The following is a 15,813-nucleotide window of genomic DNA, read 5'->3' as shown; positions in this document are numbered from 1 at the left end:
ATGCCGCAGATTCGGCCCTAGAAAAGGCAAAAAGACAAAAAAAAAAAAAAAAAAAAAAAAGAAGAAGAAGAAAGAAAAAAGGAATAGTTTTCTCTGATTCTTTGGAAGAAAGGGGAACTGGAAGACTAGGGACCAGGGTGGCAGGAATACTTTACCTTGTACAGCCTTTTGTACTTTTCAATTTTATATTGAGTATATGACTTCGCTATGAAAGCTAGATGAAATCATCTAAAAGTATATTTTAAATTCTAAAGTCACTGTAAACTTTATGCTAATACATTAGGAAATCTGGATTCAATGGGTGCCTATCTAGAAAAATGTATTCATAAAATTAACTCAAGAAGAAATGGAAAATTTAAATAAATCTATAGTCTTTAATGAAATGGAACCAACAATTTAAAAAAAAGTCTACCCATTTTTTTTTTTTTTTAAACACCAGGCCTAAATGGTTTTTAGTAAAAGGTTTTATCACCTTCTTGGAAAATAAAGCTCTTATACTATATAAACTTAGTTTTGATTGAAAAATTCAGTAACATTGGCACAGTGTGAAAACACGTATGTTAAAATCTTAAATATGGAAACTGTTCTGAAAAGAGCAGGACTGCCCATACGTGTCTCTGGTTGCCACTCCTCAAACTTGGACAATGAGCCAGCTGAGGGGTGCCCCTTCTCCCAGGCGAAGGGATAGAATCCAAGCTTAGTTTCCATGGGTCTAGTGGCTGGTGGGGCTATAATATCCCACAGCCCCAAGTGGTCCCCTGTATGCATCTACCCTGGCATGCCATGGATAGGCTAGCCTTCTGGGAGGAGAGCTCCATTCTGGACCCTCTGTGGGACTGGAACCCACTCCCATGCAGCAGATGTCCTGGCAAACATTCCTGAGAGGATGAGAGACTGGGGACCACAGGCAACCCATCCTGCAGATCCAGGCTTTGTGATTTCCTCTTCCTCAATCACCAGGAAGGTAACACTGTAGAATTTACCTTGACCCCTTGTGTACCAGGGTAGCAGCCTAGAGGAGACCACTGGCCGGACAGAAATAATACTATGTATTTATGGGCACACACATATTTAGCAATGGCAATGGGTCCACACTAACTTCTGAATAACAACTACCTTTGGGGGTTTGAGCAGTTACCAGGGAGAGGTCCAAAAGGAGCTCTGACTACACTTGTCATGCTTTATTTAAAATAATTGTTGGGGAGTTCCTGTTGTGTTGCACAGCAGAAATGAACCTGACTAGGATCCATGAAGACGCAGGTTCAATCCCTGGCCTCACTCAGTGGGTTAAGGATCGGGCATTGCTGAGGCTGTGGTGTAGGTTGCAGACGTGGTTCAGATCCCAAGTTGCTATGGCTATGGTGTAGACCGGCAGTTACAGCTCTGGGAACTTCCATACACCTTGGGCGTGGCCCTAAAAAGCAAAAAAAATCCAAAACAAAACAGAAACAAAAACAACAAAAACCAACCAAACAAAAAAACTGTTGGACTAAAAATGGCAAAATATTTGTATTGGTTAAATCTGAATGGTTACATCCTTGATTCCTGTTTCTTTTCTTCGTCACATCTAATCATCCATTATAGAGTTCTGGGGTGTGCCATGTCAAAGAGAGCCACGAGGTTTTTGCCATCCTTCCTTTGGGAGCCAGAATCTATTTCCTGGCCTGCACTGCATCTGGACTTGCCTTCTGACCTATTTTGACCAAGGAGGGGCAGCAAGAGTGATGAAGAGACAGTTCAGGCCTAAGCCTTAGTAAGCCCCCAGAGTTTCTGCTTCTTTTTTTTAAAAAATTTAGTTTTAGTATTTTGGGCAGAGGCAGGTGGGGGGGGAGGAACATGCCCACAGCACGTGGAAGTTCTTGAACTAGGTATCGAACCCACATCACAGCAATGACCATAGCAGTGACAATGCAGATCCTGAACCCATTGTACCATCATGGAACTCTCTCTGCTTCTGATGGGGGAATTCAACTGCTAAGATATAAAGAGGCTGGGGGTGGATGTCTGGACAAGAAGTGGGCACGTGGAGGCATCTGACATGTGAGTGAGCCAAGAAGGACCACCTGCTGAGCCTTGTCCATTCCTGACCCACAGAATCCTGGGAAGCTATCAAGGGCTGCTGTGTTAAGCCAGTGAGTTATGGGGTTGTCTGTTGTGTAATAAACAAGTCCTGATGGCTCTCCCTTAGAAACAATTCCCAGCCCATCCTCTTCTTCCTCTCCTGCCCCACCATCCCAGGCCACCCCAAGCTTCTCTCCAGGCCTTCCTCCTCATCAGACCATGTTGCTCCTCCGGTCTTCCATCCACTCTCTTGGAATCAAATCTGAACCCCTGCCATGGCTGCCCCGGAAGCCCGCCTCTCCAGCCCTCCTTGGCACTTATCACACACCAGCCCCTCAGGCCATCTTGGCAGTCCCTCAAATACAGCGGGCTCACCCTCACCACACAGCTTCTGCACTATGGTGCCTTTGCAGGCTCACCATTCCCCCAGCTCTTTACACAATGCACTTCCTCATTCATTTGCTTCTGCTTAAAAGTACCTCTCCCCAGGAGCCTTCTGATCTCTGAGCTAAAATACTGCCCTTTGCCCATCACTCTCCATCCCTGCCCTCCTTCATCTCCTGTGTATGCTCTTCCATGCCTAGCAGTGAAGCACATGTTTATTAATAATGTTTCCCTCCTGGAATAAAAGCATTATGAGGACATTTTCCTGGTTCCCCAGGGCCCAGTCTATGGAAGATTCTGACAGAATGCACAGGAAGAGGTGCTGGGCACATGCTTTGCTCATGGTTTCAGTCTGTTTGAAAAATACTCTTCTTCCCAGCCTTCCCATAGCTCCTTCCTTCTAGTCAGCCAAGCATACCCAATGTCACTACTTATGGAGGTCTTACTCAGCAACAATTAAAAATAGCCACATGGTGCCTCTTTAGCATAGCACCCTGCCATATGGCTACCTTCGTCAAGCATCACTCTCTGATTTCCTTCCTGTTCTTTGCTGCCTATCTTTCCTGCTAGAATCACAAGCCCCATGAGAGCGGAGGCCATGTTCCTGCTATATTCTCAGACTCTAAAACAGTGTCCACTTGACAGTTGTTCAAATAATAATGATGTTTGACAATTGTTCAAATAACAATGCTGAATTATTCAAGAGATTAATGACAATTGTTCAAATAATAATGCTGAATTAATCAAGACAAACAAAAGGCCATGTCTTGGAAGAAATGTACATATAGGACATATTTTTGCTGACTTCTCTTAGCGTCATAGCAAGCTGCTTTCCATGTAACTTCCAGACATGCTCTGCCTACAAAGTCAGCTGATGGCAAATTTCCCTAATAATGCTTTGAATCCTATAATCACTGGTTTATCTGGAATTCATTGTAAAAATGTTGATTTTAATCAATTAATTTGACATTAAGAAATAAATTTAGGAGTTCCCTGGTGATCTAGAGGTTAAGGACTTGGCATTGTCACTGCTGTGGCTCAGTTCACTGCTGAGATGCAGGTTCCATCCCCAGCCCAGGAATTTCTGCATGCTGTGGGCGCAGCCCCACACTCCCCCACCCCCACTGCCGCTACAAAAGAAATCGAAAAAGGGGAAGAAATTTAAAAGTTAACTGAGAAGATAATAAGATTGGTATCTATTGAAATAAAGTAAAATAAACTCCAATCAGGATTTTCAGGAGAATTCAGGAAGACACTGCCTATGTATCACAGGAACAGAATGCTATAAAAAGAAATAATCAAGAATAGGCAAAGAGCTTTTGGAAGTTAAAAATGAGTGTGAAAATGAAATGTTCAATTAGGAGGGTTGGAGGATAAAGTCCGGACATCTCTCAGACTTTAAGAGAAAGAAGCAGAGTTGGAAAATGTGAGGGAAAAGATAAGCCATGGGAATTTCACTTTTTTTTTTTTTTGGTCTTTTTGCCATTTCTAGGGCCACTCCTGCGGCATGTGGAAGCTCGCAGGCTAGGGGTAGAATAGGAGCTGTAGCTGCCAGCCTACACCACAGCCACAGCAATTCGGGATCCGAGCTGCGTCTGCAACCTACACCACAGCTCACGACAACGCCGGATCCTTAACCCACTGAGCAAGGCCAGGGATCAAACCCACAACCTCATGGTTCCTAGTCGGATTCGTTAACCACTGAGCCACGATGGGAACTCCAAGCCATGGGAATTTCAGAAAAATAAACAAAGAAAAGAAAAAGCAGAGGACAAGGTTATCAACGAAAATTCAAGGACTTTTCCAGGCCTGAAAGGGATAAATGGTTGGCTTACCCACTACCAAGCAGCATGAAGGAAAAGACCCTTACTCGTGTCTTTTGTTAAGAAATTACAGGAGTTCCCGTTGTGGCTCAGAGGAAACGAATCTGACTAGGATCCATGAGGACACAGGTTCGATCCCTGGCCTTGCTTAGCGGGTTCAGGATCCCAAGTTGCCGTGAGCTGTGGTGTAGGTCCCAGATGAGGTGCTGCTGTGGCTGTGGTGTAGGATGGTAGCTACAGCTCCCATTCGACTCCTGGGAACCTCCATATCCTGCAGGTGTGGCCCTAAAAAAAAAAAAAAAAAGAAAGAAAAAAGAAAAGAAAAAAAGAAATTTCAGAAGCGCAGATGTACAGGGAAGATTCTAAAGGCTTCCAGAGAGGAAAAAATAGGTCACTCACAAAGCAAAGAGAATCAAACCACATCGGCGGACCACAGTGAAGGCCCTTTCAGAGTCTGAGGGCAAATGATTTCCACTTGGAATTGTAGGGAAGAACCAAAGGAAGATGCTTTCAGGAACACAAACACAGCCCTTTCTGGGGAGTTTTCTCACTCATGTGCTCCAGATAATTAAGGGCTCAACATAAGGGTTCTGAATAAGAAGTGGGAGGGGAATGGAGGTAAAAAGTAGGGAAGAAGTGCCCGCCTCCTGGGCCCCACAGAACACAGATGGCACAGGGTCCCCAGACCAAGTCATAGCAAATGGAACATATCATTTAATGTTAAGAAAGCAACTCAGAGATGAGCCCACACTGAGAGAATGAAATATGGAGGGATCAGGTGGGAGATGTGGTGCAAAGGTGAAGGAAATCTTCCTGTATCCTGGCAGGCAGGCGATAGAATCTGAAGAACAGTGGCGACCTAAAGAACAAGAACCAGAAACAGGAAACAGAGACCCTTTTGGGGGTTGACACTGGGGCCTAGTCCGTTCTGTATCACTTGCTTCCTTGACAGGGGCCTGTACTGCTTTGACCATTTTTCGTTTTTCTTTTTCTTTCCATGCCCACACATGGGGCATATGGAAGTCCCCCAGGATAGGGGTCCAATCACATCTGCCGCTGCAGGTCTTATGCTACAGCCATGGCAACACCAGATCTGAGCTGTATCTATGACCTATGGCACAAATTGCGGCAACACTGGATTTTTAACCCACTGAGTGAGGCCAGGGATCGAACCTGAATCTTCATGGATACTATGTTGGGTCCTTCACCCAAAGAGCCACAGTTGGAACTCCAACTCTGATCAGTTTTCATGTGCTTGTTCTTTGATCCTGCCATTCTGCCGGGGGATACTCAACTCCTATGATAAGAAGCAAAATACAGAAAGAATCTAAAGGCACTTTAATAGCGGATGGAGTAAATAAATATTGCTGTGTTCACATTAAGGAGTTTGGAGTATGTGAAAAAGATTCCAAGTCATACATAACTCAGGTTAAAAAAAAAGTTGCCCAACATATGTACAATTGAATGTCATGCATGTAAAACCAGAAACATACACAAAAAGAATTCTGCGTGCGTGCGTGCGTGTGTGTGTGTGTGTGTGTGTGTGTGTTTAGGTGCAGACCGGCATAGGAAGAGGATGGAAAGGAAACACTTAGCTCACAGTGGCCACGTGGGCAGAATAGAAAGGGGGCCAAAGAAGACTGTGGCTTTATCCATATCATTTGGTTTTCCATGAGAATGTGGATAATTACACACAGGTAACATTTTCTTAACTCCAGGGAGCCCCCTGCCCACTGTCAGGCAGTGATTCTTTGCTTCCTTTTTACTTTTGAACCCAGGGTGCTGGTGGTTTGCGTGGGAACACGGGTGGCCACGCATTGGACCCTTTTGGTCCTGACAGCTGAAATGAGGGGTGTAAATGACCTGAAGGGCTTCTTGACCTGGCCTCTTCCACCTCTAATTCCACTGTTGTGGGCCACCTGTAGCCACCCACCTGTCTAAGAGTTCACAAAGCCATCTGAGGTCCCCAAAGAGCTGCTATAAGGAACATTAAGAGTGAAGTGCTTGTCCTTTTGTATGCAAATCCTAACCTCAAATTTGCACCATCACTCGGTTCTATATTTTAAAAAAAAGAACGAAATTTTTCAATGACTTTAAATACCTCTAAGTTGCTAAAAAATTCAAAGTGCCAAAAATAAGTTATTTTTGCTTTTGGTTCTCCTGAAATGAAAAGGTAGGTGACTGATTTTAAACCAACACCTGGCAATATGCCCGGTTGCTGGATGCTAGTAGATGAGATAAAAGCTGGGAGGTACAACCCTCACAAGAATTAGCAAAATGAAGTCCAATCCTAAAAAGTTATTTATAATTCAAAAAGATAATTTCTAACTAATGTGTGATTCCCTCTATTATGTTAGGGTTATGGGCTCAGGAAGGATTCTACTGCTTGATATGCATGTTTCTGTTTTGTTTTGTTTTGTTTTTTTCTCTTTTCTTCTTTATGACAAATGCCAGTCAATACATAGCACGATGGTTAAGCAGAATCTGGACAGACTGAATTCAGGGGCAGCCAAGATGGTGAAGGGACTCAGAATTGGGACTTCTAATTGGAAGCCCTTACTTTCATACATCAGAGCTCCTAAAAATGGGCATGAAATTCATAGATTAGAGTTTGGACTTAAATGTTATTGGATGAGATAACTTATGTGTTATTTAGTTCTCTTAATTCCCAAGAAATTAAAGAATTTCATTAACCCTCCTCCTCCGGCCCCCTCGTCTCCCAAGTGATGGCTTTCTTTAAGGTCTGGCTCATGTGGACCTTGGAAGGAGGAAAAAAATATCCTTATCCTTCTACACCAGGCCACGCCCTGGTGTAGAAGCTCACAGGCCATTGACCTCTTCATGGAGGCCAGGGCACAGGGCTGGAAAGAAATCTCATTTCTTGGCCACTGGATGCATGCCAGGTGGGCCTGGGCTGGCCATCGGACTAGAGGGGGTGGGCTGCACTGCCCACCCTGGTAAAGGGAGTCAGGGGCAAAGATGGGGGAAGAGAAGGTGGGCTGAAACCGTGGGTGAGCTTCAGGCTCTAGCTATCCAGAATCGGTGGAGGGGTGGGGTGCTCCAGAGAGCCCACTTGTAGCAGGAAGGAGGGAGAGAGTGAGAGGCTGCTGTCCCCCAAGGTGCAGGTGGCCACAGCCTAATAGTCAATGCTCAGGCTAAGGGGCAAAACCTTGGTGATGTCCAAAGGAAATATGTGATGTTGCGGACAGTCTGCTCTTAGAGGTGATGCGATGGTGTCCACAGAGAGGGCAAGGCATCGGCCTTAGTTATTTCAAGGAAAGGGTTAAAGGATGTCAACAAGTCTAGGCAGGTGCAGCTGGAAGCAAGGAGACAGGCCTGGTCTCTGCAGCACACATGTCCCAATACAACAGCCCACAGGAAAGACTAGCATATTGGAGAGGGAGTCAGCTCCCCATTAGCATCAGTGAGTAAGATTCTGAACAAAGAAGTAGATGATCCAAGCCTCAGATGTAGGTTAATATGAAAAGCCCCATCAAACCCAGAGCTTCTGCTGTTGGGCAGGGAGTTACGGGCATGAATCATAGCTATGTTAACTGCTGCCCACACGCATGGATGCCCATGGCCATTTCTCCCACCACCTGTGCCACCCCAGCCTCCCTCCCCTTCTCCTCACTCAGTAAGTGATTCCTTGCTGGACACTGGCTACAGTCCCTGGGCGCCCAATGCTCCTCCTGCAGCCAGGCTGGAGAGGGCACCCTGTGGACCATGGAAACATCTCTGTCCTCCCCTCCTCGCTCCCTCAGCGAGCACACAGCTCAGCAGGCACGAGTGGGGCACGGGCTCCAGGAACAAGTTCAAGATGTGGGCTGGCCGTTACACTCTGAAAGGCACTCATCCCCAGGGCCCTGTCCCTGGTAGGATTTCTGACACTGGCTCACAGAGAAAACACGCCGCCACCCAAGGGGCACTTCCTGTTCACGTTATTTCCTATTTCCGCTTGTGGAGGGCAGGCCGAGCCCCCAGAGGGGCAAATCCACTTGGCTCCTAGGCTAAGAGGTTCTTTTCTTTTCTTTCTTCTTCTTTCTTTTTTTAGGGCCGCACCTGCGGCATATGTAAGTTATTTTCAATACAGAGTTGAAAAAGCCACAGGAAGAAGAAAAGGACATTGGAAGTAGTGAGATAAAAACCTGGGATCTGAAGCCCCTCTGAAATGTTCCTTCTTCTTCTTGGGTCCATGCAGGGTCCAGTGGAGGACAGCATGATGAGAGGTGGGCAGCAGCAGTCAGGACTGCTCACAGAGAGGTGGGGGACAAAGACCACCTCCGGGGACATCTGTCCAAGTGTCCCTCACCCTCATGATCCAGAAGAGTCTCACTGAGCGTTCTCAGCCTGAATAATCTAGAAGGCTCCTCACGTCTTCACTTCCCAGGAGCCTTAGCTCAGCTGACAGGACAGGTTTTTCCACTCTGATTAGTGTGACCCCGTCGTGGAAGACTGTCTAAGGTTTATTAAACTAGATTGCCCTGCAATCCTAGCCCTGTATCTCGCTGACCCTCATTATGTCAATTCATACATGATCTAAACCCTTCCAGGCTTTCTAAAGTTTCTCCTGCATTGAAGGTCAAGCTGAAGGCTGACCAGGTTGTGACACACCCTTCTGGGGCACAGTTGTGCTGCACAAACACAGGACAGGGACACACAGCCCACCTGGCGCCACGCAGCATCTGGAGATGCACTCACACATCCGTGGGTGCTGAAAGGGTTAACCATTCTCCACAAGTACAAGGTAAGCTGTGCAAGTCAAAACAGGTACACCCAGTTCACACATACGCACACATAAGACCACTATCAAAAACTCAAAAGTGCAACCTTAGTTTTTCACTACTTTTTATTAGTTTGGATCTTTTCCTAACTCTACTGGGAAGTGTAATAATAATGTTATTTCCAAAACATGCTGTCTTCCAAGGATTTCTTTTTCCCATTTTAAAAAATAGTTTATTTGATCTAGATGGAATTCAGATAAGGTCTATACATGGCAGCTGGTTGATGGCATACAAGTCTCCTTTAACTTCTTGGTTCCTCTTTTATCTCTCTTTTCCAAGTTTATTTGTTGAAGAAACATGGTTATTTTCCCTGAAGTATTTTTCAGAGTCTACCTTTTGCTAATTGAGTCTCTATGGTATCATTTTACATGTTCCTCTATTCCCTGTATTTTCTGTGCATTAGATATCCCTTTACTTTCAAGCTGAGTTATCAGTGAGTAATCAGTGTTATACATGTGTCCAGCATATACTTTTAAATAATCGGATACTTTGTGTTTTAATCATCCATTATAATCAGTTTCCATTTACTGTGATTGCAGATATATTTGTGCTTATTTCTTTTTTTCTTCCTTAAAAATTTATTTAAAAAATTTTTATTGTAGTTGATTTACAATGTTCTGTCAATTTCTGCTATACAGCAAAGTGACCATGAGATTTTTCACAGAACTAGAACAAACAATCCAAAAATTTATATGGGACCATAGACCCAGAATTGCCAAAGCAATCCTGAGGAACAAAAATCAAGCAGGAGGCATAACTTTTCCAGAATTCACACAAAATTACAAAGCTACAGTAATCAAGGCAAAAACAGACCTATAGACCAATGAAACAGAATAGAGAGGCCATAAATAAACCCAGAAACCTATGGTCAATTAATCTTCAACAAAGGAGGCAAGAATATAAAATGGGAAAAAGACAATCTCTTCAGCAAGTGGTGCTGGGAAAACGGGACAGCTGCATGTAAATCAATGAAACTAGAATACACCCTCACACCATGCACAAAAATCAACTCAGAATGGCTTAAAGACTTATAAAACAAGACACCATAAAACTCCAGAAGAGAACACAGGCGAAATATTCTCTGACATCAACTATTCAAATGTTTTCTTAGGTCAGTATCCCAAAGCAATAGAAATAAAAACAAAACAAAACAAAACAAAAAAAACCAGTGGGACCTAATCAAACTCACAAGCTTTTGCACAGCAAAGGAAACCATAAAAAAAATAAAAATAAAAAGAGACAACCTGCGGAATGGGAGAAAAATAGTTTCAAATGATGCAATCAACAAGGAACTAATCTCCAAAATATACAAACAACTCATACAACTCTTCCAAGGATTTTTTTAAAAAGTGAGAGAGAGTTAGCTGCTCCAACATTGAGAATAACTTGAGTGTCACGGGTCCTCTTTGTGACAGTCAGTTCTCCTCAGGCAGTGCTGGGAACTAGGACTGCAAGGGTCTTCTCTGTAGTGAGGCTGGTGGATGGGGTGACAGGGAAGAGAGGCAGAGTTCCCCCAGGGAGAAGGTAGGGCAGAAAAAAACCCAGCTCATCCAATGGGGACACAACTCAGAGGGTGAGCCCCAGGGAGGCGCAGCTGTAGGTTCATGGGGTCAAATACTGCTCCATTTATTCCAGAAAGAAATTAAGGGGAAAGAGACCAATTAAAGCAAATGTGACCTTGGAAGTGAACACCCACTGAAGGAGGAAGTATACAGGTTAGAGCCTAATCACAAAACCTCCTTATTTATAGAGACAACAATTTTTTTTCGACTGTGCCCCTGGCTTGCGGAAGTTCCTGGGCCAGGGATCAAACCAGTGCCAGAGCAGTGACAACGCCAGATCCTTAACCCACTGAGTCATCAGGGAACTCTGAGACAATAATTTTTAAAATAAACGGCAATATTACTCTCTGGTTGCAAAAGTTAATGTGAAACGGCAACAGCAACGGAACGCAGGCTCATGGTAGAAAACAAACCCCACAGATAAGTAAAGGGAGGTGACTGTCATCCCCAGTGACAGTGCGACTGTTTGAGTGTTGCCTGCTCTCAGGCTATTTTGTGACAATGAAATCCAACCTGCGATTTTTTTTTTTTAAACTGCAGCATGCAGAAATTCCCAGGCCAGGGAAAAAAACCTCGCCACAGCAGCGACCTAAGCCAGCAGTGACAATGCTGGATCCTTAACCCACTGAGCTACCAGGGAACTCCAACACGCAATATTTTTAAACTGGGCCCAGAGAGCTGGGGTCAAGGTGAAGACCAGTAGTGGGATTCACCACCCCAATCCCTGTACTACTGCCCATCAATGCAACTCCACTGTTAGCTGCTAGGTGGGCAAGGGCTCCAGTAAGTTTTCATGGGAGAAAAGGACTCTGCTGGCTACTTAGATAAATCAACAGAAATATGTAAATAAGATACTTTTTTTTTTTTTTTTTAAAGCGTCGAAGCGGCCCAACTCCCCTCATGATGGATGGGATGCTGAGCACAGAGCCTTCCCCTCTGCCTGCATCCATATCCACACCCTGGCTGTGGCCCTCTTCCTCATGGAGGGAACATTTCCCTTGAGCTCCTCTATATGACTTGCTCTGGCCAAGGGTGGAGGCATGGAGGTGCCAGCATGCCACTCTGAGCCTAGGCCTTAAGAAGTATGGCATGTTTTTGCTCACACCTCTGCCACTGGCCATGAAGAAGGCCCCTGCCAGCCGGCTGGTTTCAGGAGCATGGAGTCACAGTTGAGCAGAGCCCCTCAGCCCTCGCTGACCAGGGTGGGGCTGGGAATAAATGCCACTCGGCACATCCCAGTGAGATTCTGTGTCTGTCTGGGTCAGGGTTCAGAGAGGTTGAGCCACCCAGCTGAGGTCACCCATAACTATGAATTGAATGCAGCTCTGCTTAACCCCACAGGTTAAGCCCTTTCCTTCCCTTCTCACTCAGGAAACACCGTCATAACCCCTCGGGGGACTCCAAACAAGAGGGGGACAGATGCACCCATCACTCCAGCTTACGTACAATCAGTAGTCATAGTCAGCATTTCTGGTGCCCATGCAGGTCCCCATGGACATTGTCCTCCCCTGGATGGGGCAGGCAAGGAGCGGGGGCTCCCTGCTGCCCTCACTCCTTCTCTTAGGAGGGCTGACCAGTAACTGCAGGAGCCCGGGAGGTACTGATGCCTGGTCGCCAAGCCAGTAAGCTGCCTATTGCCAGCAGGAGGGGAATGTTGTGAGGTTTGGTCCTTGGGTGGGGGGGTCCCAGGGAAGGGCCCCCATGCTCAGCTTCTTGGCTACTACAGATGGAATCTTTCAACTTCTGGAGTATGGGCATAAATTTGTACTTGTCCTCATAGGAGTCCTTATGAGAATTTGATTACTATTATAATTCCTAAGGAGAGAATATAATTTCCATAATGCTGAGCCATAGGATAGAATTTTCCACTGTACTTTAGGCCACTTCGTTCTCGTCTTCGATTCTGTGGTTTTGTATTTTCCTCCTTCAGCATCAGAATTCACAAGATGTCCCCTCCCCTGTGGGCACCCTTCAGCTGGAAGCACTAGCCTGACACTGGTGGGGGGCTGCACCACCCTCACTGGCTCCTCTATCCTGGTGGTTTTGAACAGGGAGGCATGGGAGTTCCCACTGTGACACAACAGAATTAGTGGTATCTTGGGAGTGCTGGGACGCAGGTTCAAGCCCCGGGCCGGCACTGTTGCAGCTTCAGCTTAGGCCGCAACTAAGGCTCAGATTGGATCCCTGGTCAGGGAGCTCCATATGCCAAGGGGTGACCAAACACTCCCCTCAATCAAAAACAAAACAAAACAGGGAGGTGTGGAGTCCTAAGCTTCCACTAGGGACAGAGGCCCCTGAGGCAGAAAAGGCTTTTCTGGGCCTGCTCCCTCTAACCAGGTGGTCACAGCTGTCAGGGAGAAGGGACCTGCTGTGGGAGCAGTGTAAAGTTCAGACCAGACCAGACCTCAAAGGAGGAGAATGGGGACTGGGTGCATGACAACGCTTTGGCCTCTTGATGCTCTTGAACATTCTCTGGCAGTCTGTGCTACCTCAGGCCTGGAGGCAAGACTGGTTCCAGGTCTGTCCAGGGTTCCTTGGCCCAGGTCCCTAAGACCTGTAAGAATTAATAGCTTTTCCAGGCACCTGGGTTGTCTCAGCCTTGCCACTGATTTGTTGGGACATCAGCACAACTTAGGATCCTGTTAGAAATGCAGCATCTTAGTGCCCCCAGGACCACAGAGTGAGAATTTGCACTTCACTAAGATCCCTAAGGGACTGGAAAATATATTGCAATTTGAGAAATGCTCCACAGGCCCTGAATCATGTAGACCAGCTGGTCCTCAACCCCAGGTGCACATTACAATTGCAGTGAGAGGGAAGCAAGAACTATTTTCTTTTTTCTTGTTGGGAAGCCCTGCAGCATATGGAGTTCCCAGGCCAGGGATCAGATCCGAGCCACGGTTGTGACCTACACCACAGCTGTGGCAACATTGGATCCTTTAACCCACTGCACAGGGCTGAGGATGGAACCTGCATCTTGGTGCTGCAGAGATGCTAGCCGATCCCACTGTACCACAGCAGGAACTCCAGGAGGCAAGACTTTTTAAAAATGCCCCTGCATACCCCTCCCCCCAGTATGCTGTTTCAGAGGATCTGGGGGTGCCTGGGCACTGACAGTTTAGACACGTCCCGGTGCTTCTGAGGGCCTGGGGGCCCCTGTGGGGCTTTTTCAGATGAAATTCACCCGAGCATCCCTGTGAATTACTGAGGAGAGGCGGGTGGGATGGCAGAGCTGAGAGTGCCCTGGAAAGTGCGGAGTCCTGGCTGACATCAGGAACAGCATTCCACACACGTCCCCTTGATCTCAGGCTCACAAGGCATGGCCTTCCTAATGAGCGACTGAAAAAAGACATCTAAAAAAAAAAAAATTTTCAAAAGATGCAAGTCAAACACTTTGGGAACACTTAGTGCTGGGCAATGTGAGGAAGCAAATTCTTTTCTCATTTCATAATTTGATTTATGTGCAGAGACGTCTTCCAGAAACATCACCCTAGTTAGCCTTTGGGCACTGTTGATGGAGAAAAAAACACTCAAGCAACTGAACAAAATGTCTGCTGGGCCAGGTACAACACTGAAGTACTAAGTCAACAGAGATACAAACATAAGGGCCCTCACAAGCTTCACAGAGCAAACTAGAGTCTAGGGTCAAGATGGGGTTCGAATGACACTTCTGCCCATTATAAGTTACTGACCTTGACCAAGTTTCTACACCTCTCTTACTCTCACGCTCCTCAACTATTAAATGGGGATAAAAGTACCATTTATATGTTGTTGTAAGCGTTCAATGAGGTTATTCCCTACCAAACCCAGTGCCTGGTATGCACTAAGGGCTTAACAAATATTTATTGTTAACAGTAGCAATGATATCCTATTGGGGTAAAAGTGGTGCAACTCTGGTGAACAATCCGGCAAGACGTGCAAAGAGGCTTAAAAATATTCAAACCCAACAGTCCCGCTTCTGTAAATCTACCTTAAGGAAATAATCTCAAAACCACATATAGAAAGACAGGCATGGAATGCTCTTGGTCAAAGTCAGCAACTGGAAGCAACCAAAATGTCCCAACACGTCCAGCAGGAGAGTAAGAATTAGGTCCATCATGTGGTACAGAGTTTCCGAGTAAGAAGATAGTTCACAGGGTCACATGAGCTAGGTGACTGTCATAAAGTTATACGAGAAAAATAGGATAGAGAAGTACCTACCCTATGATAAGAAAATAAAGTAAAACAAAGTCCCTGAAGCCCACAAAAGTTGACTAGGAGACAACATACCAAGATGTTAATTCTGCTTAGGGTAGTGGAACTCTAGGTGATTATTTTTTCTTCAATTTTTGATAAATACACATTATTATTGTAAGAAAACATAACCAAATTTCCATTTAAAAAAATCTTTTTAACCAGCATGAAATGATGCCTTGTTTCCCAAGATCTTCGAGTCCACAGAAACTTTGTCCCACGGCTCATTCAATGCTATGAATTTAAATGAGAATCCCCCCCTTGCTGTACAGTGGGAAAATTAAAAAAATAAATAAATAAAAAAAAAATGAGAATCCCACGATATATTTTATAATGAAAAAAAATCACATGATGCATCAAGTATCTGGCATTATATATCCTCCGACTGAAAACCCCTTGTTTGTTGGTAGAACATGTGAGATAGGTTTGGCCAGCTCTGTGCTTACCGTTGTCATGCGGCTCCATGGCGCGTCCTGGACACACGGCTGACCCGTCCGGCCCCACACACCAGTACATGCTGGGTGGCCGCCGAGACATTCCAACCATCAATCCTCGGGGCTGCTGCTCCCCCAAGTCAGTTCTGGCAGTGGTCACGGTCACTGCTGCTGGAGGGGTAGCCTCTGTCCTGGCTCATAGTCCATGATGGACCAAGTCACAGACACACGTTTGTGACTGAATAGAAAGCTGTCTCGTCCTGGTGGTGAAAAAAAAAATCAAGTCAGAAAGTTCTTCTTACCTCAAGTCTCTCCCTGAACCCTTGTACCTACTATTTATATCAGCGCTTTGGTATCCTTCCCCTCTTTTTTGGTGACATTTCTGTTCTCATTTCATCTAACCAGACACACTTGGTCAGGTGGGGCCAGTGAAAAGGAAAAGACAGAGATGCCCCCACCCCACCTTGCATCTGGGGTCCGACCGTGTCAGCCCACGAAGAGTATAGAAACCCTAAACAACTGCAGAACACCT

The 15,813-nt window shown here is 45.6% G+C and overlaps 1 protein-coding gene and 1 long non-coding RNA gene across 3 annotated transcripts in view; both read right to left on the bottom strand.

Annotated features, from left to right (window-relative positions):
- LRRK1 (leucine rich repeat kinase 1) overlaps nucleotides 1–15,813 on the bottom strand; it is a 130,240-nt gene that overhangs the window by 109,240 nt on the left and 5,187 nt on the right. For both annotated transcript variants that reach the window (XR_014815340.1, XM_021098586.2), the window contains exon 2: nucleotides 15,294–15,541. Coding sequence is in view for 1 of the 2 variants with exons in the window: in XM_021098586.2 (XP_020954245.2) it covers nucleotides 15,294–15,393 (100 nt within the window). In the remaining variant the exon portion in view is untranslated. The remainder of the gene's footprint in view (nucleotides 1–15,293; nucleotides 15,542–15,813) is intronic.
- LOC146406425 (uncharacterized) lies at nucleotides 1,797–4,583 on the bottom strand. The gene is made up of 2 exons (XR_014815362.1): nucleotides 4,531–4,583; nucleotides 1,797–3,987 (listed from the first exon to the last, which is right to left on the bottom strand). It is a non-coding gene; the product is annotated as an uncharacterized LOC146406425 (long non-coding RNA).

This window comes from Sus scrofa, chromosome 1, assembly GCF_054392235.1.
Source record: "Sus scrofa isolate SSC_HxYL_T2T_F1_AM1 chromosome 1, Sscrofa_HxYL_maternal_Yorkshire_Landrace_v2.0, whole genome shotgun sequence".
Classification (NCBI taxonomy): domain Eukaryota; kingdom Metazoa; phylum Chordata; class Mammalia; order Artiodactyla; family Suidae; genus Sus; species Sus scrofa.
The sequence above is the reverse complement of the archived record's forward strand: the minus strand, read 5'-3'. Positions and strand labels throughout refer to the sequence as shown.